General features: G+C 39.9%; 1 protein-coding gene across 1 annotated transcript in view; it reads left to right on the top strand.

Annotated features, from left to right (window-relative positions):
- LOC308630469 (transmembrane protein 163) overlaps positions 1-20,893 on the top strand; it is a 134,352-nt gene that overhangs the window by 42,432 nt on the left and 71,027 nt on the right. Inside the window, exons 2-3 of the mRNA XM_081260597.1 lie at positions 17,977-18,020; positions 19,373-19,464. Coding sequence (XP_081116723.1) covers positions 17,988-18,020; positions 19,373-19,464 — 125 coding nt within the window. The 5' untranslated portion in view covers positions 17,977-17,987. The remainder of the gene's footprint in view (positions 1-17,976; positions 18,021-19,372; positions 19,465-20,893) is intronic.

Genomic DNA, 20,893 nt, shown 5'->3' on the forward strand with positions numbered 1-20,893 from the left:
ATAGCATCTAAATATCATATGAAATCTTCTCCATGATAACAATAATTTTTCTCTCCAATTAGAAGATTATTGGTTCTTTGCAAGGCTGTACAGGCTTCCTTGCTGATAATTCATTTTAGATCATTAAGCTCTTAAGGGTGTATAATAAGCTTATAGTCTTCTGTTCTCAGACAGTCTGCCCTGGGGGGGGGGGAGACAGCAACATGTGCTAGGATGGGCATATGACTGGAAGTCAGGACAGGAGGATTCTTGCCCTGGTTTTGGACACATTGATGACCAGGCTTCCGTCAAGTAGCTTCCCTCTCTGGACCATTTCTTTTTCTGTTACATAAGGCTGTTGGACTAGATAGACCATCTCTAAGGACTCTTCCAGCTTTAAATGAAAATGTATGATTTTAATTAAAGTGGTAATTAACTGGGTATTTTAAAATATAATAGAGTTGGAGACTTTTTTTTTTCCTAAAAGGATGTAGTGGAAGGATATTAAAAATTATATTTATTCTATCAGTGAAACATTCAAGCAATGGATGTAATTAATGTTGCCATGGAGAATTTGTGGACTGAGAAGAGTCATTTTTGCATCTCCATTCCTTGTAGTCTATGCCTCTGAAGAGAACTGACTTCTCTGGAAGATGTGTGTATCTGGGAGTGACGATGTCATCTTCTGTCTGTGAATCTGGACACCTGAGTGCCAATTCTTGCCTTACTATGTGATTTTTGGATAAGTTGCTTCTGTCTCAGGGTTCCATTCTATTTTTAATGAGAGGAGTTAGCTGTGATCCTGTGCAGAGAAGGCTAATGGAGCAGGCTGGAGATTGCCTATCCTAAAAGTGTTTGCTTGCTTTATTGGCTATTGGTAGTGTTTGGGAGCTTGGCTAGTAAATAGTTGCCTACACAGAAAATAAATTTCCTCCAAATAAAAGTGGCTTACTGTGCCTAAACTGTTTGTGCAACCCATGTGGTTTATGTTCAACACGTGTTTTCCTCCTGGGAGTCTGGAGTTTTGGTAGGTACTAGGTGGAGGGTACCTATGTAAAAGGGCCCCTAAAATCCCTGATCACTAAAGTTTTGAACAAGTTGTTGTCATAACCTGTGGAGGAATTAAACCTGTCTTCTGTGACTCCTCTGGGAGAGGACTCTTGGATGCTTCTATTTGGTTTCCTCCAGACTTTGTCCATGGACCTCTCCCCTTTGCTCAATTTGCTTTATATCTTTTTGTTATAATGAATCTTAGCCATGGATATGACTATATGCCAAGTCTTGGGAGTCCTTCTGGTGACTCACAAAACTTGGGGGTGTTTTGGGAACTCCTGACATAGATACTCTAGAACTTGCTGAAAATAGATTTTGTAAGTAGAATTATTTGGATATTTATTCCAAAGGAGAAATTATTTCAGTATCTTGGACTTTTGTCCTCCTTACAGTGGTAGGGAAGAAGGGTCATGGAAGAGGCAAATGGGAGTGAGATAGCAGAAATGGTCCTGTGCTATGGTCAAACCACAGCCTAGTTGGCCTTTAGGGATGAACTTTTTATTGTGAGAAAGGGTCAAAACAAAGTGAGGTTAACTAGACAATACCATTTCAGCCATCATCCCGTTAGCTGTGGATTTTACATATTGGTGGTGTGTCTATGCCTTTGAATTGGATGTAATTGGATTTTTAAGACTGAGCCTGTCTATAATTTGAAGGGATCTTATTTGAAGAAACCCTCATGTGAATTGGTTCTTAATTTGTCTTTGGATGATGCCAAGATAAGAGGGGAGTAGCATGAGTCTGAGCATCAGGCGCTCTGATTGAAAGAGATGTGTGTATGTTGTAGCAGTTGAGAGTTCCAGGATACGCAGTGAAAGTCCCTCATCTTAGCAAAATAAATGAGAATGTATTACAGAATAGAATTGGCCAGATCCATGAGCTCAAATGATGTCAGAATTCAGTTCTCACTCCCTCCTTCCTTTCCTCTCTTTTCTTCTTTCTTCTGTGTCAGCTTCATTCTTGGACTGGCTTTCTACATGAGTGGCCTTGAATTGCCCCTCCCCCCCAAAAAAAAAGTCTCCCATATATCAGGAGAAGAAAAACCTTTTCTGTCCCATCATTTCTCTCATTCTCTGAAAAAAAGGATTCTGATTGTCTAGTCACTGTGTCCAGGGGGGTGGGATATGCTGCAGTCAGGTCATGTACTTTCCTCTAACGGAGGAGGATGGGGTCATCTTAGCTACTGAGAAGGACCAGTTCCTGCCTCAAAGAAGAAGAATTTTAAAAAAGGAGCGGGGAACTTCTTTTACCAGAAAAAAGGAAGGAAGAATGAATGAAAAAAGATGCTTAATGACTGTCCACTCTCTGCATATATGTGCATCCCAGTAAAGAATTACCTGGCATTGAAGTTGAGGGTCATGGTACCCACTGCATGGTGGTGATTGATAGATTTCTCTGAGAACTATCTTGGAGGATAGAAATAGATCAGCCTTATTTTCCTATTGGATAGTAATTGTAGCAGGGGTTTTGATGTGGACCAGGGAATGTGGCTAGGTTGTGAAGCTTAATTAATTTTCACAAAGTGAGCTTTGCTGTGTAACCACACTCACACTCACTCATCTTCCCATCTGACAAGTCCTTCTCATGTCCTCTGCAAGTCACTGTCCCACTCCAAAGGTAACCACTGTCCTGAATACCGCCATCATATTTCTATCATATATTGCTTGTAAGTCTTTGATCTTTACCCAAATATTTCATAGATTTTCTATCGTAGGAATACTTTTGTTTTTCTCTTTGTTTCTGGTTTGTCATTATTCATTCTTCTTACAAATTTGGTATACAGTGGGTTCTTTTTTTGCTAGATTTCTGCAGGTAAATCTTTGACAGAATTCTAATTCTGAAGATAAGGAAGTTGCTGTGATTGAAATGAAATGGGGCCAGGATGGGAAGACTTAAATCTACAGGGTCTAAGGAACTCCTTTTGAAAAGCCATGAGGTAGGTGCTTCAACCATGGCAGAGAGTTTGCAGACTTTCAATTTTCTGACCTGATACCTAGTTATGAGTTATTTATTAGTGCTGAGTGGAAATAGAACTGGTGCTACTAAGGAAGAATTATTGTCATTGGATCAAGAAAAACCATGACTCTCTTTATTTTCCTTTGGAGCATCAATACTGATTCATCTTTGATTTATAACTTAATATCATTGGGAAATTGTCCTGGCTTATGTAAAATGCCCCAAACACAGCTCTTTAGCTATAAAATCCTGTTAGAATTCAGTCTGGATTATTTGACAAAGTGACATCATAGAGTATCTATAATTTCACTTTTGTGTATTTCATGCTTGTTCTTGTAACCGATTCCCCAGGCTTCTCTTGTGATATTGGGTTGGTCATTTGATGGATCTGGTGATGTCTTTTCTTTGTCATTGTATTCTTCTCACTTTAGAGTATACATAGGGTATATGGATAGGTAATGCATTTGTTGATTTGGAAACCAGACTTCAGATTTCTTTCTTTTATTCCCATTTTTACTTCCGTATAATCTATAAGGACTCATGCTCAAGTTAATGAAAGCTGACAGTATACTTGAAATAAGATAAATCTAGGTTACCCTAAAATACACCCATTGACATATGATTTCAAATAAATTGAGGCATATTTGTTGAGAAAATTATTTTAGTTATAGTATAAATTTTATTTGAGTCTAGTTTTATATTTTTATCTAGAATAATCTTAAGATTGTGCAGTTAACTGCTCAGTATGTGATGGCAAATTTGAAAAAAGAGACCACATAGGTTTTCAACACCTAATAAAAGAGATAATGTAGCCAAATGGATATCTGACCTTCCTAGTCACTGCAGAATAGTGTCTGGGTTTTATATCTCCTCAGCAAATGTCCTGGACAGTAATATCATTGAAAATATTTGCATTTGTCCCTCTCCCTCCTCCTCCTTGATTCTCCACTAACATTGTCCTCAACCAAAAAGGAAAAGGTTTATTGCAAAAGGAGAAAGGTGTTGTCCTAGGGATTTTAATTTTGAGAAATTCCTGACTATTTTAATTTTACTTTGTGGATATTGAAGAACGTATTTGATTTGTAATCCTATAAATTGAGAGCAGACCTAGGTAGTCTAAGATGTCAGCCACTTAAATCCCTATCTGTACAAGCTATTTTTGGCCAAATAAAATTTGTCTGTGTTGGCAAGCAACTCCATAGAAGCTGATTGCCGGTGTCCTGTCCCATGGTTAGGCTGCTTTATTTGGTTGTGGTGCATGGACTTGTATTTTCACCTTGGAAATCCATGCAGGTACATGTACAACATACACAGGAAGAGAATCCAAAGCATACAATAGGTTTTGAAGTGGAATGAGAACATCCTTTCAACCTTGCACTCTTGTTCCCTTTCCTTTAAAGTAATCATCACCCCTGTTTTTTTTTGTAGCTTCTCTAAAATTTTATTTATATAATTTTATTTCCATGAACACTCATGTACCCACACATATGAGCTTTGACAATTACTAATGACCTTACTTTGTTCACTTACTACATTTTGCGCATTACACATCTATCTTTTTCAAGAGCTTAATAACCTCTGTGGTATGGATATGTACTGCTTCATTAAAGCACTCCCTTATTAATGGAGTGATTTAATATTTTGCTTTTATGTATCTATAATAAACATACTTGAATGTTTCTTTTGGCATCTGTGCCAACACAAGTACAGAATATATTTCTTAAAGTATAGTTGCTGAGTTCAAAGAATGTGTATGCTACATTATGATAAATATTTCTAATTTGTCTTATAAAGAGATTTCTCTACAGAAAAGATACTACCTCCCCATACTTTCACCAACACTCAGCATTTAAAAATTCCTTTTATTTCTACCGTTGTCTTAGGTAGAAATGGAATTAATCTTCTTCTTTATTCAATTTGCCATCTGTTTCTTGACTTTTAATGAAATTACCAAAAAAGTCTAAGAGCTTTTTTAAAAAATAATTGCACATATCATGTAAAAAATTAAAGACCCAGAGAAGAATCACAGATCAAAATTGTGAAGCTTAATAAATCTTCATATAGTGAAAACAGCTGTGTAGTCATCATTCAAACTCACTTATTTTTCCATTTGAGAAACTCTTCTCATGTCCCCTTCTGGTCACCAGCCCCAGATATAACCACTATCATGTCTTCAACCACCACAGACCATTATCTGTTTTTCAAGTTTATTCAAACAGGATCAATAATAGATAATCTAATCAATGCTTTTGTGTTTGCCTCTTGTGGTCTTGTTATTTGTTGAGGTTCATGTATATAATTGTGATTAGCTGTGATTCATCTATAGTCATTGTTGTGTAGTATTCCAATGGATGAATACTCAATCAATTTATCCATTCTACTATGAACAAACATTAGGGTTGTTTCCATTTGGGGCAATATGAATAATGCTGGTGTGGGCATTTGTGTAAGTATCTCCTGGTATCCAAATGTATATGTATTGAGCATACATCTAGGATTCTAATGGTTGAGTCAATATGATCAGCTTTTATAGATGCTGATATTACATTTTAAAAAGTTTATACCAATTTAAATTTTTGTTCCCAGTTTTTGAGGGTTTCAATTCAACATTTTAAAAGATCACCCTGTTTAGCTTTCTCTGGGTATTTAGTGTTATCTCTGTGTGGCTTTAATTGTATTTTCCCTGGTTACTGGTTACTAATGAAGTTAAACATGTTTTCCTGTGCTTATTCGTCATTTGTGTATCATCTTTCATGAAGAACCAGTTAAGTCTTTTGCCCATTTTCCTATTATTTTTCTCTTATTATTTGTAAAACTTATTTAGAGTTCTCTATACAAGTCCCCTGGTAGTTGTAAAGTATTATAAATATCTTTTCCCACTCTATAGCTTGCTGTTTGCTCTTTTAATGGGGTCTTTTAATGCAGTTCTATTTGCTACCTTCCCTTAGGATGAATGCATTTATGTCCTGTTTATGACTTTTTCTTCCTCTAGGATTATTAAAATACTTTCCACTATTTCAGATGTCTCCAATGTCATCCTTTGCCTTACGTATTTAAATCTATCGCTCAGATTGGTACGTTTTTATATATGGTGTGAGGTAGGGTCAAGATTCAGTGATTTCATGTGAATGTCTAATTGACCCAACAGTTTTAAATGACGAGAACTCTTTCCCAGTGTACATTAGGTATGTACTTTTCTTCTTGTATGTAAATCAAATGGCCATATGTGTGTGGATCTTGGGTTCTATGGTCTTTTTGTTTATCCTTGTACCAGTACCATTTTTCCTTTTTTTTTTTTTTTAACTATAGCTTTGAATCTTGATATCTGGTAGTGACTACCTTCCAGTTTTTTTTTTGTTGTTTAGGATTATCATGGTTATTCTTGACTCTCTACTTTCCAAGTAAACTTTAGGATTATCTTATTCTCTCCCAGGAAAACTGGCTGGATTTTGATTGATAATATTGAGTCTTCCAGTCTATAAACATGGTGTATCTGTCCCTACATTTAGTCTCATTTCATCCAGTGTGTTGTTTTTCTAGGTGAGGTCTTGAGCATTTTTGTTTTAGTTTCATTAGTTTAGTCCTCAGTATTTTATTTGTATGATGTTTAAATAGTATCTTTTAAAAATTGCACTTTCTTAACGTTCATGGCTATATAGAAATAACTGGTATTTGTATATTGGCTTGGTCTGGGGGCCTTGCTGAATTCCCTTCTTCATTCTCTTTGATTCCCTAGTTATGTTTACCAGTTTTTCAGGACCTCACGGTTCTAATCATTGTGGCTTTAGGGAGAGCTGGGCATGAAGGGAGCAGCAGGCAGCTTTGAGTATTTTTTCCTCAGGGCACTTTACACCCCATCTGTCTGCCTTTGGTAACATCTTTCTGCCTTTTAAGCAAAAGACCGCCTGGCTGACAGGGAAGCCTTGGCTCCCCTTGTTGACAATGCCATTGACATTCCAACTGCCTGATTCTTGTACCCTTGGCTGGCTGGCAGTTACTTCTTAGGTTTCACTGTGTAGTGTGTGGAATAAGGGAAAGGGCTCAGGAGCAAATGCTGTAGCTCACTCCCACACTAGGTATTGGCATGAGAGGGTAATTGTTTGGTGCCACCTAATTGTGAAAACCTGAGTCATACCTCAGATTCGAATGAGGTATGTTGTCAGCTTTCAACGTCTTCCCCCAGTACAGTCTACACTTTAGTTAGTGGATGTCTTTTGTTTGTTTTTAATTTAGTTATAGTTGGACACAATACCTTTATTTATTTATTTATTTTTATCTGATGCTGCGGACTAAACCCAGGGCCTCACTTATGCTAGGTGAGTGCTCTACTGCTGAGCCACAACCCCAGCCCCAATGTGGATATCGTTTCTAAATGAGGGCTTTGGGGATTGACTGTATTCTTTCCCTAGTTTTCTATGCTTTGTCTTACTTTGGTAGGTTTTCTTTCAGGAGGATGGCAGGAAGGAAGAGAGAAAAAAGGCTTTATTCTACTATGTTTAACTTTTATTCCCGGAGTGGTAATGTTAATGATCTTCTAATGATTTGATTCAGCTCAAATGAGTAACTATTTATTCAGCACCATTTCTTTAAGCCAAGTCTTTAAAGCCTAATTCAATATATTCCTTTTCCTCACAATATGCTGTGTTCTTCAATGTTCCCTTAGCAGCCTTCAACCAAAGAGGTTCAATGTGCAGAATGGTACCAGAAGCACCAGACCGTGGGAGAATGACCTTGGTGAAAATATCCACACTATTGCTCTAGGGCCCACAGCATTAACTTTAGGTTCTGGCATGAATTCATCATTTTATGTTAACAACTAGATATTTTTATTGATGTTCAGAGATCTCTCAAGCCTTGTCCATTTTAATTTCTTAAGCATTTGATGAGCACCAACAATGTACTTGTGCCTTTATTGGCCCTGGGGCTAAAGATGAATATGCTTCAACTCTTGACTTTACGCTTGTTGGGAGAAGACAAGGATCATTTTGTGTGCTGAAAGATGAAGGCGGTAGGGGCAGGAGCTTTGGTTGCCAGAGGAGAGATGCTGAGCCAAGTTGGAAATAACAGACTAAGGATGAGAGCTTACTTAGAATCCTTAAATTCCTTACAGCCACACACGTACCCAGAGCAGAAGGCTGGAGATGATCAAATATGAAGCTTCTGTTTTGTAAATTTCCCTCTTATCTCTATTTCTCTCTCCAATAATTGCTTATTACGTAGCAGTATTCTGCAATTAAGGAAAAGACAGAGTTTTAAAAGGTATGTTTCATCAAATTGTTGGGAAGTAACTGCTGTATCCTCCTCTCATTCAACAGTGCTTGGCATGTAGTAGATACTCATTTAATGTTTATTTATTGAGTGAAAGAATGGGGAACTTAGGCTTGCTACTCATGCTGGTCTAGACAGGGCTGAGTGTAGTCTGAGGATACCCTCAGACTCCCTCACACAGGCATTGGGCTACTTGATAGCTGTGCTGGCATCACGGAAAGCACAGCACAGGGTTGTGTAAAATTATGTGTAAGAGCAAGTGTTAGAAATGTGCATATATGGCCAGATGCAGTGGCACATGCCTGTAATCCCATTTAGTGTCTCAGGAGGCTGAGGCAGGAGGATCACAAGTTCAAAGCCAGCCTCAGCAAAAGTGAGGCACTAAGCAATTCAGTGAGAAACTGTTTCTAAATAAAATACAAAATAGGGCTGGGGATGTGGCTCAGTGGCCTGAGTACCCCTGAGTTTAATCCCTGATATCCCGAAAATGCAAACAAACAAAAAAGAAATGTGCACATATGGGGCTGGGGTGTAGCTTAGTGGTAGAGAGCTTGCCTAGCATGCATGAGGCCCTGGGTTCCATCCCTAGTACTGCAAAACCCCCAAACTCAAAACACCAAAAAGAAATGTGGGAATGACATTCAGCAAGGACCTCACTCCGGCTGCTAGTTCTTTGGAATGAATGTAGCAGCCATGAGGGTGGGTTATTTACTCCACTGAGGATAGTCCATAAACATTCATTGAGTAACTGGCTTCAAGGGCTCTTCCTCCTCTTTCTTTCTGGCCTGTACAAGAAGAAACATGAAAGGGTGTGGTGGTATTGAAGTAATTTCAGCATTAAAAGCTGAAATCTTGGCTTTTGGTCCCTGGGTTGAGAACTCTGTACTCCAGAACTCTCCCTGGGAAGTGGCAGCAATCCTGCCAGTGTTCCAGAGATTCTGATTTCTGGGATGGGGGGTCATGTGCTTTCCACGTGATGCTAACTGAGCAGAGCTAACATGGGGTATGCATTGAGGGAGCCAGGGCTCTCTGGTCTACCCTGGAGATTGTCCTGGGTTGCTCTCTTTCCCATTTTGTTCTCTTATGCTACTTAGTTCTTGCTCTTTCCGTAGGTCTTTGTATTTGCAGATGCCTCAAGGCTCCCCGCTGCCTTACAGAGAGTCAGTAGAGAGGATAGCTTCTGCTCCTTTGGATTAGGAAATGATTGCTTGGTAATACACCTGGGTCTTTTGGTGTTTGGTTCTGTCTGCTTTCTCCTTGAAGACCATTTCCTGGCAAGCTGGAGCTAAGAGGAAAGATGTTATTCTAATCAAGGAAGCAAGCAATTGGTCAACCAAACTGAATGCTTTGCAAACATTCAGGCATTGATCTAGACGTGTGGGAGGCGATAGGGAGCAAAAATTCAAAGTTTATGCCTTTGTAGTGCTTCTTTTCTAAGGGGTGATGGGTGGATACATGATACACCAGGTTTTCACACGTAAGTACATTGAATAATGTGGTAGAGCATATGTGCTCTGGATTAAGAAACATGGAGGAGAAAATAAGGGGCAGCTGAGTGGAGCACTGGGCAGGTTTCACTATTAAATAGAGCAGCCAGGATGGGTTTGAAGCCCTGAAGGAAGTGAGGGGCAGGTCAGTGGAGCCCCAGGTAAGTTTGTTCCAGGCAGAGGGCCGAAGCCCAAGCCTAATGGTGGGGAGGTTATCAGGGAGGCCCATGTGACTGCGTGGTTGAGTAGGTATAGCCTGAGGGGAGGAGGACAGAGTAGGGGAGTCTTATCCATCACAAGCAATCTGATCGTCACATGGAATATGATGTGTATAAAAGTAACCTGACTGTGTGCCAAGAATGGGCTGGGGCAGAAGTAAGACATTTTGCAGGGTTTCCTGTTAGAAATTTGAGGGCAAAAGAATCTCTCACTGAAAAGAGTTCCAGATGCTACCAAATGATACTCTTTGCTCCCACAGCAGCAGCATTTTGTAACCTCTTTGAGTCACTCTTTCTGGGGATTACACAGATTATTGTATGTATGGGTCTTAGGAAGGGACCATGTGGTCACTTTATTGTATAAGACCAGTTTTTGACTATGTGAGAGGAGAGAATCCTGGCCCACCTGGAGTCTCACCCATGGTCTGACTGTCTAAAGATGAGCAGAGCCCCAAGGGTAAGTGGAGAGTTCTGATAACCTGTTTGGGGTTAATGATTGGTTGTCAGGGTTGTCTAGGGAAGACAGTGCTCTCAAAGACTGTTTTTGGCTTTGAGAAACTGGCCCATGGTACCACTTTTTGTAATTTGCTGAGGGACCCTATAGGAAGAAACACTGGAGGCTGCTGTTCATGTAGCACAGTGAATGTTTGGTAGCTGCTTTGCTGGAACTTACAGATAGAGAGATAAAACTGATGTTCTTTCTCTCCAGTTGCTGTGGGCTACATCTGAGGTTCCATATTTAAAAATATGTGGGGTCAGCTAGCTACCACAAGGCCCAGGCTGTGGAGGCAGGTTGGATTTTTTAAAAAATTATTTATTATTTTTAGATAAACATGACAGTAGAGTATATTTTGACGTTTTATACATATATGGAGTGTAACTTCCTAGTCTTGTGGTTGAACAGGATGTGGAGTTTCACTGATCGTATATTCATATCTGAACATAGGAAAGTTATGTCCAATTTGTTCTACTTTCTTATTCCCATCCTCCTCCTCTTCCCTTCATTTCCCTTTGTCTAACCCAATGAACTTCTATTCTTCCCCCTCCCCCACTTATTGTGTATTAGCATTCACATATCAGGGAGAACATTTGACCTTTGTTTTTTGGGGGGATTGATCTATTTTTATTTAACATGATAGTTTCCAGTTCCGTCCATTTACTGGCAAGTGCCATCATTTCATTCTTCCTATGGCTGAGTAATAATCCATTGTGTATATATACCACATTTTCTTTATCCGTTCATCTGTTGAAGGGCATTTAGGTGGGTTCCATAGCTTCAGAATGGCAATTATCAAGAATACAAGTAATAATGAATGTTTGGAGAAAACAGTTCACTCACCGTTGCTGATGGAACTGCAAATTGGTATAACCACTGTGGAAAGCAGTATGGAGAGTTCTCAGAAAACTTGGAATGGAACTATCATTTGACCCAGTTATCCCTCTCCTTGGCATATACCCAAAGGACTTATAATCAGCATACTACAGTGACACAACCATATCAATGTTTACAGCAGCTCAATTCACAATGGCAGATAGGCTTTTATCCTGCAGGAGAGGGAGACACCCGCGAGCTCATGCCCCCTCAAGCACCATGTTGGCACTGCTGGGAGACAGATCGGTGTGTTGATCTCAGTTGTTTTAGAAGTAAAAATTCAGGTTTTTCACATTTTGTTTTTGTTGAATGTGAAGTCCCTAGTTTTAAAAACATTTCTACCCAATTCTGATATTTTAATAATACTTTGTGGGCCAACTTCTGAATTTTACCCTGAGACAGCCCTTTTGAGAATTCTAGGCTACACAGATGAGAGGTTAAGTCACTGTGTTGCAACTGAAGATGAGTGATTTCATGGACTAATCAGTTTTGTTGATTTGTTTTTTTAAACAGCTTTCCCCTCTTTATGGAATTCAACAACCTGTCACTAATTTTTGTAGTACTTGATGATCTTATTTTGAATGGAACAGAGAGTCTGGAAGCAGTTGGAAGTTCTGTTGAAGTGAGTTAGAACATAGATAAATACATTTTTTTGACCACTATTAGTTCTTCCTCTTCTGTAGCCCAGGAGAGCCTCTGAAGGTGGCCGAGGGAAAGCTGGCCTCCAGTTGGGTCAGTTCACGACTGCTAGTGAGGTGGTTGCCAGGCATCTGAGTGATAGAGGCGGTCTAATTAAAGTGGGATTGATTTATTAACAGAGCTTTACTGGTCATATAATTTAACAACTTGGAGGTGTTATGGGGCCTGGGGTATTGCTAAAGAGTGTTAATGCTCAAGATAATTATTGCCTGACTTGGAGAGAATGACAGATGGGTCCTCATTGTTGCTGTAAATCTAGCCAGCAATTGAACTGGCATTCTTTGTTTAATGTTGTTGAGGGGGCTCTCCATTGATCCTTGGTTTTCTTGCTGGCACACTCCCCTCTGCATTTCCAGGGCTCTTTGTTTCAACCTTCCATGACCCTCCTTTAAAGCCTGCTGCTTATTCAGCTGAGGGATTTGCATTTGGTTTTGCATTCACAATGGGTTGCCTGGGTCCCCCTCATTTTCCAGCTGTCTTTCTGTTTGAATTTGAGTTTCCAGCCAATGTGCTTTTTGGCCTGGTGTGACTTAGTTTAAAAAAAAAAAAGATCTGGTCTTTTAACCAGACCTGTATAAATATTTATTTAAGACGTCTGTTGTGTGCTTCTGGGAGTATAGCTGTTATTACCTCAACCCCTGCCCCCTGATGTGTAAATGAAAGTAGAATGTAGGACAAGCAAAATCCTAGGAGGCAGGAGGTCTCACAGATTGGGAGTGACATTTTGCTTATGTTCCACACCTTGGCTTGCCTGGCCCTCCACCACACTCCCCTGAACTGTTCAGGTCATTAGCTCCCTGACAGTGGAGGCCATTTGACTAGGAAGATGGATTTTAGAAACTTAGATGCGATGAAGATGTATATGGTAATGTACTTTCCTATCAGCCAGAAGCATTCATGAAGCTCACAGTGCACCTACTCCCGGAGGCCCATCAAAATTCTGATTTCTGCTATTTTTATTTTAGACCTCGGGTTGTATTGTTATGAGTTGGATAACTTTTTTTTTTCCTGCAAATAAAACTATTTTTTTCCAATGGTCAAATATGATGGCTATAGGAAATGTGGAAAATACAAAAAGTAAAAAAGAAAAGCATCTATTCAAACATTCCTATCTACGATTACCCACTGTTATCATTTGAGGGAATTTCCTGCCCCCTGGTTTTCGGTGCATTTTTAAGGCACAGTTGTGGAGCTAGTTATATCACATCATTTTGTATCTTATCCTAATAATCTCCCATAACTGCCTTTCTGTTCTCTTTCATCTTAGAGCACCTGGCAAGTCAGAGGCCATGAGGGCTATCTCAGGGTCTTTGCATTGTCTTTCCATTATCTGCAAGATTCTTTCTCTAGGTAACTACATGGCTGACTTGCTTCCTCCTTTGTCTTTGCCTAAATTTCAGCAAAGCTTCTTCTGAACTCCTTGCTAAGTTTGCACCTGCACTAGCCAGAATTCCCTGTCCCAAAAGACCCATCATTTCCCATAGCACCCTGGAACTATGGAACCCAACATACTACCTGTCTGTTTATTTCAGTTTCATTATTTTGCTGAATATGCCACTATAAGCATTAAGTTTTTTATATATTTTAAAATAGCTATGTGTAGCCCATTCTTTAAATGGACCATACATGACCATTACCCTACTACTGGACATTTATATCACATTCATCATTTTGCTATTATAAATCACATGAACCTGCTATGAATATTTTGTATATAAGCATTTTCCATTTTTTTAGGCATTAAAAGAAATTCTTGGACATAGGATTATTAGGTCAAAGTATATTGTATTAAGATTCATTTGGCTGCAAGTCATAGAAACTCAACAACTGGCTTAAGAAAATGAAAGAATCATTGGATGATGTATTTGAGGAATTATTGAGTGAGGCTATTTGAGGAATAGAGGGTTAGATTTCCAACAAGGCTGATTGCAGAGGTTCAGTTGATGTCCTTGGGGCTTTGATCTGTCTCTGATCTTTAATTTCCTTCTTCTCTGTGTTGGTTTCATTTTGAGGTAGTCTTTACCCATTTATGTCAAACTCACCACCTATGGCTCTTGGTTTTGTCTTATAAGCTGTGTAATTGTCTCTTAATCATCCTCTTCCCAAAATTATGGACAAACTTGGGAGAGATTCTTATTGCCTCAAATCAAATTTAGACAGCTTTGAATCATTCACTTTGTACATGGGACAAGTTAATGGGATATACCAGAGTGGGCAAAATGTCATCCTATCCATATCACTTCAAGTAGGGCGGGTGCAGGTCCCCAGATAAGAATTGCTATGCTCCACCAGGAGAAGGATTAGATGTTGGGCAGGGCACCAAAAATTATAACTATGAACATTTAAAAGACTCTGAGTAAAAAGGAAAAGCTGGGATGGCTGGGCATGGTGACACACGCCTGTAATCCCAGCAGCTAGGGAGACAAGGCAGGAGGATTGCAAGTTCAAGGCCAGCCTCATTAACCAAGTTAGGCCCTGTCTCAAAATGAAAAATAATAAGGGCTGGGGATTTGGTGCCCCTGGGTTCAATCCCTGATACCAAAGTGAGAAGCGGAAAGGGAGGAAAGAGAAAGGACCCCAATGCATGGTAAGAATGCATTTACATTTTTGCAATTCCAGCCTAACAATGGCAAAGCTGCAGAGGAGGAAGCCCAGGCCACAGCTCCCTGGGGAATTGAATGAGGTTCCCCAACCTATAATAGCATGCCTTGTAGGCTCTTGGTGGTCACTAGCCTAAGTGCATGTCAAAATTATGAGGCATGGAGACAGGTTCTACTGTGAATATCAAAAACATTCTTGGAGATTCCTCTAAGGAATTCTGGCAATAGTACTATCCAGATAAAGATAGGTTGCTTATATCAGGGGCTTCATTCCAGAGCAGCTGCAGGGTGTATTAAACAGGACCTGGACCTATATACTGATGGCCTTGGTGATATCATTATCACTTCTGTGGGCTCTGTGGGCCCTATCTTGATAAGAACAGCCTTCACTGGGAGAACTCGGCTTCACTGTTTCCTGGTTTCCCTTCTCTTTGTTGATCTTGCCAGTTTGCAGCATAATTATTTAAGGTTGACAGGTCCCATGTCTGTTGTCCACTGTTAAACCTAATACCTGCCTTATGGGCAATGTTGAACTTTGTTGGCCCCATGGTGGCTTTTGGCTATGCTCAGTCATATGTGCATGGAGCTCCAGGGGCCCCTAACACATCATCTCTGCCTTGGGTGATCTTCCTGGCCCAGGTGAAACTTATTTGTAGCATGTGGGAAGCTGGAAATATCTCAGCACCCCATGGGGGTGGGGATATAGTTCAATTGAACAGCACTTAACTAGCATACAAGAGGCCCTGGATATGAGCCCCCAGCACTGCCCCCCAACAACAACAAAAACAAAATGCCCCATGGATTACCCTGCAGTCTTACAGAACAGAACTATTTAAATCCATCTGACTTTGTCTGTTGAGATTATTTATAACCCAGAATTAGGATATATGGTGATGAATTATGGACCAAAGAAAATGAAGTTATTACTTGATACTCTTCATAAATTCTTCAAAGGCCACCTGAACTCTTCTATTTGAGTCCTGTGCTAATGACTATTTGCTGTTATTTAACAGCAAACCTGGGGACCTGGCCACACAGGGAAGTTGTCAGAGCCAAGGCTGTGTGAAGGGCCCTTCAGTGTACTCTTGATTCCCCATGCAATTTTTTGGCATTTCTCCTTTTCCATGTCATTAAGGAAATTAGATGGAGGCAATTTAAAAGGAAATGATACATCTCTGTTAAGGACTCTTGCATTTTCCATGGTACACGGGGGACAGAAGAATATTAATATTCCATTGTGCCTTGGTTATCCATCTACTGGGCAGGTATAATTCTCACAGCAGAACTCTCCAGTATAATTTAGAGTGTTCAAAATCATGGACATTGAGCTCCCCTAGAGTCAAGGAGTTGGCTGTTTAGTGGCATCTCCTTTGATTTCTGATTTATGAAATGAGTTTCTTACATATTTCACTATAATTATGTAAGCATCCACCTTTTTGAAATCTGTGGACTACTATATAAATGTCTAGTATAAACAAATTACTCAGATACAGATATTTTAAAATCATGGCTTACCACTTACAAAACAGGTGATCTGTGATGACAGGTGTGGGGAGCTCTGTTTTATTTGTGTGTTGTCCTTGGTGCCCAGGCTGGAGAGCACAAGTGGAGACAGAGTGGGAGCTCTGGCCTGACACCTCTGTTTGAATCCCATTTAGATAATATCTGTGCAAGATCTTAGTAGGGATCTTTCTTATCAGTTGTGCTGACAAGAAAGCACAGCTGAGATGTTCTAAAAACAGACCATAAAGGGAAAACCCAAATACCCTCTATGACTTCTATGATGAAATTTTGTTCAGTTTAGTTAACAATGACTGAGCACTTACTGTAAGCCAGTTTCATAGGGCATTTCTCCCGTGCTCAGGGCAGTGCTGCCGGGGATTAGCTACCTCTTATACACATGTTGACAGGGTCCTGGAATTAATGCTCTTTGGGAAGGCCCAGTGGCCTTTTATACCACCCAACTACTGTCTTGTAGTACTGCATTGCTGAGAAAGCTACAGCCAGGCTCTGAACAGCTGGCTCTAGACCCTCCCTGAGCTCTAGTAAGAGCAACAGCAGGAACACCAGGAGCTGTTCCTGACAAAGACAGAAAGGTGAGGGGTTTAGTTGGTCGTTGTCCACTCATAGCTTGAGCCCTGGAGTGTGGCTGAGTTGCAGGGAGGACTAAGAAACATTCGGTACCCTAGTTTTAGTCTCCATTACTGACTGTAACCCAGGCTTGTCTTTCTGCTCCTCAGTCTTTTTATAGCAAACAAGGGTTGATGAAAGCTCCAGTGTTTACAACTTCAATTGTAACTACATAAATTGACCAACAAGGCTGTCTTGTAGTAGCAATCATTAAATCACAGAAAATGGAGTATGTTTGCTCCGCTTTGGGTCGGGTGACCCCTTTGTGGCTGGGAGCAGGGGCACACAGCACAATGCTTAAGCAGTTGACTTTCTGGAGTCTGTTCTTGGGGATTGGATGGCAAATAGATCCCCAGAAAGGGACATTGGGGTGAATGGAAGTCCATATAGGTGCTGACCTCTGTGCCTGCCTCCCACCTGTGCTCACTTGCAATACCTAGGCTCAGGATCCAGCTGCTTCCAAGCTTTACTGACCCAGAGGTGGTTGCATTCCTTGAAGGGTGGGCGTTGCTTGTTGAATATGGCTTTTGTTTTATGATCTGCCTTTATTGAGTCAAATTGAGGATAGTTTTTGAAGCTGGCCTTTGCTTTGGCACAAAATATAATTCGACAAATGTGCCACCCAATTGACTTGTACCTCTAATTTTTGAATATGGATAAAATGTTTTAAGTAACTGCAGACATCTATTGTTTAATCTGAGATCACTTGTCACTTTTTTTTTTTTAAACAGCTGTGTTGATATCTATAAAACTCCAGTGGGCAAAAAAAAATTTTTTTAGCAATAATGTGCACATTAGATATCATTAGATTACTAGATAATAATTACCTTATTATGGGAGGAGTTTGGATGGTTGAAGTTTCACTTTGAAAGTTTAGCATATTTTTCAGTTCCCCATCACCACTTTCTAAATTCTCAAAGTCTCCGAAGTCATTTGATTGACAACTACTTAAGCACGCTTATCCTGAAGTTGGCTCTTGGGTGCTTCTGAACATGCTGGGGAGGGAAGTTCTTGCAGGTAGAGTTTGGAAATCTTTCACTCTCAATTTTTTAAAATTCTCAGATTTTTACAAGGACAGTTAATTTTTAATTTTATTCTCTTGGAGCTTTTTTACTGTTTAAAAGGCCATATCAAATGTATTGATATACACACAAGTGAGAGAAATTGTCCATGAGGTTTTAAAATATTCTGAATAATATTTTCTTTCTTTTTAGCTGTCTCCGTTATGAGGTACAGCGCCTCTGCTTTTGGGTTTGCAGTAAGTAATCTGAAATGTACTTTCATGAAATTTTGCACGATTTTCCTAAGCTCATGAGTCTCACCCTAAGCCCTCAAATAAGAGGGTGGTTGGAATGGGTAACACACCTTTTATGGAAACAGCTTCTATAAAAATTATAATTTAGTAGAATTAAACTGCAATGAGACTATATTTCTCAAGCACAGTTGGGAGAGAACCACATTTTTAACTAAGTGGTTAGTTGAGAGGATGTTTTAGGAATCTCAGTCCTTTTTTCTCTTCCAGGTTGTGTGTAGACCTGGCCTGTACTGGAGTGATGCATTTGCTGGTGTAGACAGAGCTGTTTGAGAGTTAGGATTGATAGTACTCACTTTGGGATAAGTCAGTCTGTAGCCCAGCTAGGACTGCCTGAATTCTCAGCCTGCCCCCTGAGGGAAGTTGGTCAGAGAAAGCAGGTCTCTTTTTACAGGGTTAGGGTTAGTATGTTGAAGCATTGGGTGACAATTCCCCATGCCCCTTCAAGTGTCAGTGCTTGTAGTTTTCTGGATGAGCAGTGTGACATAGTGTGATGACTCACAAAAGAGCTCATTTCACATCCCTTCTACATAGAGGTAGGGTTTCCTGTGTGCATGTTCCCAAACCCACTTCTGCCCTTTGTTGTTAAGAATTTAATGTTTGGCGGGCATGAAGATTCTTTTCAGAATCTGAAGAAGGATGTGGATTGTCGAGAATAATGTGCATCACTGCACACACACCACATGTATACACACACACTTTCTTCCTTCACTTTAGCAAGACCTCCCCTCTCCCCTGAACACCCTCTCCTTCCATCCATTTCTCTCTCTCTCTCTGTATTTCTCTTATTCAAACAAAGTGCTGAATTTTGTATGCAATATTGAAGTGTTGGTGTACTTCCTGGAGCCTCTGGGTGACTCCTATCCTTACCCCTGAACCCAGGTAAAGCAGTTCCATTGACAGCCAGTAAAAGGATCCTTACCCAAGATTGTTGGCTTGGGATATGCAGGAAAATGCTGAAATTATCTTGCTGGCCTTGGGGAAACCAGGGCCACATCTTCTAGAACAGTGTACCCTGTCCCACATTTCCAGACTGCTAAGAGTCAGGGGCTGTGGCAGCAGATCCCACCAATAACACAGAGGCTCTGATGCTGCTACCAGGTTAGCACTTGGGTACTGAGGCTCCAGTCTCCCCAGATTTTACCGTGAAGATCTTGAATGGCAGCATCAAAGCGTCCAGAAAACAGTGCTTCGAATCACTCATTCAGATATTCTGAATCACAGCACAGTTCTCCTGTGTCTTCACAGTCATGCCCCATTAACTGCAAAACCACTAAAGTCATGTCTCTTTCTTCTAGTTTGACGCCATCCTGGATGTCCTGTCATCAGCGATTGTCCTGTGGCGTTACAGCAATGCGGCTGCGGTACACTCTGCCCATAGAGAGTACATGTAAGTGGATTCTTATCTTTTTGCAGACTACAGAACTCTTACAAGTGAGGGCGTGCAATGAGAAGGTCCCCAGACTGCCTTTGAAGGCACCTGATGTGATTTTAACCACGTGACAAGTCTCTCCTGGGATGGTTAAAAAGATAGGGTGTATCTGTTTAATTCTCTGTTCTCTCCTCTTCAGTCTGGAGTGAACATTTATTTGCTTGTCTGTCCATCCTTCCTTCCTTTCTTCCTCCCTCTCTCCCTCTCTTCCTCCCTCCCTCTCTTTCCCCTTCTTTTTCTTTCCCAGGACCACACATATGCTAGGCAAGTACTCTACCACGGAGCTACACCCCACAAACCCCCAGAGTCAGATTTTGGATTTTGAGAATCAGTACTTGCTATCTCCATACTGCATTCCCTCATCTGGAAAAGCAGGAAATAATTCCTTCTCTATGCATTGTGACGAATACATACACATGTGTGTACATAAATATATTAATTTTTGTGTGTTTATGTGTGTGAGCATGTGTGTGTATCAGGGCAAGAGTTTTGCCCTGCCTCTGCAGCTTTTGAATGGTTAAACACAAATGAGCAAATGCCTCCCTGCTGAGGTTTATGATAGTGCCTGGAGAAAAATTATTTTTTAAAATTAATTTATTTTTTTGTTGCATTATATTTATACATAACAATGGGATTCATTATGCCATTTTTGTACATGCACATGACCTAATTTGGTCGATCTCATTTCCAAGTACCTTCCCTTTCCCTTCCTGCCTCTGATCTACTTGCTCAACTCAATTGATCTCTCTTCTATTATTATTATAATCTTAATCCCACTTTTACATATAATTATAGTTAATTGATTGTGGTATATTTGTACATAGGCATGGCATAATTTGGTAGATTTTATTCCCAGTACTTCCCCATACCCTGCCCTCTTCTCTTCCTCTCAATCCCTTTTCTCTACTCTATTGGTTTCTAGAAGGTACTCTTGAATGGGATGGTAAGCTGTACTCTTTTTTTTTATTATTGGTTGTTCAAAACATTACAAAGCTCTTGACATATCGTAAGGTGTACTCTTAACATTCAAAGATTGAGATGTCTCTTTGATGCCAGGAGATGCAGACAGTAATGTACTTGAGATTGAATTTGCCTAATGGAAAATTCAAAGATGACACCATAATGAATTCACTAATGAATTTTAGTTTACTTTATTGTTGGTTTTAGGTAGTACACAGAAACTTCTTTTATGTGTTAAATACTTTTATGTATATTAGCTCTTTTAACAAATAGTAAGTATTGAGTTTGTGATATCATGGATCATTTTAGGGAAAGTTCATTTTTAAAAGTGCATTAATTTGTGACTGGAAAAAAAAACAAGAAAACAATTGTAAGTACCAAATTAATTTTGTAAAATTACAAGCAGTGGTTCTGAAATTATCAAAGT

The sequence above is a fragment of the Spermophilus citellus genome (genome assembly GCF_964194105.1).
Source record: "Spermophilus citellus genome assembly, chromosome: 11".
In the NCBI taxonomy this organism is placed as follows: Eukaryota; Metazoa; Chordata; class Mammalia; order Rodentia; family Sciuridae; genus Spermophilus; species Spermophilus citellus.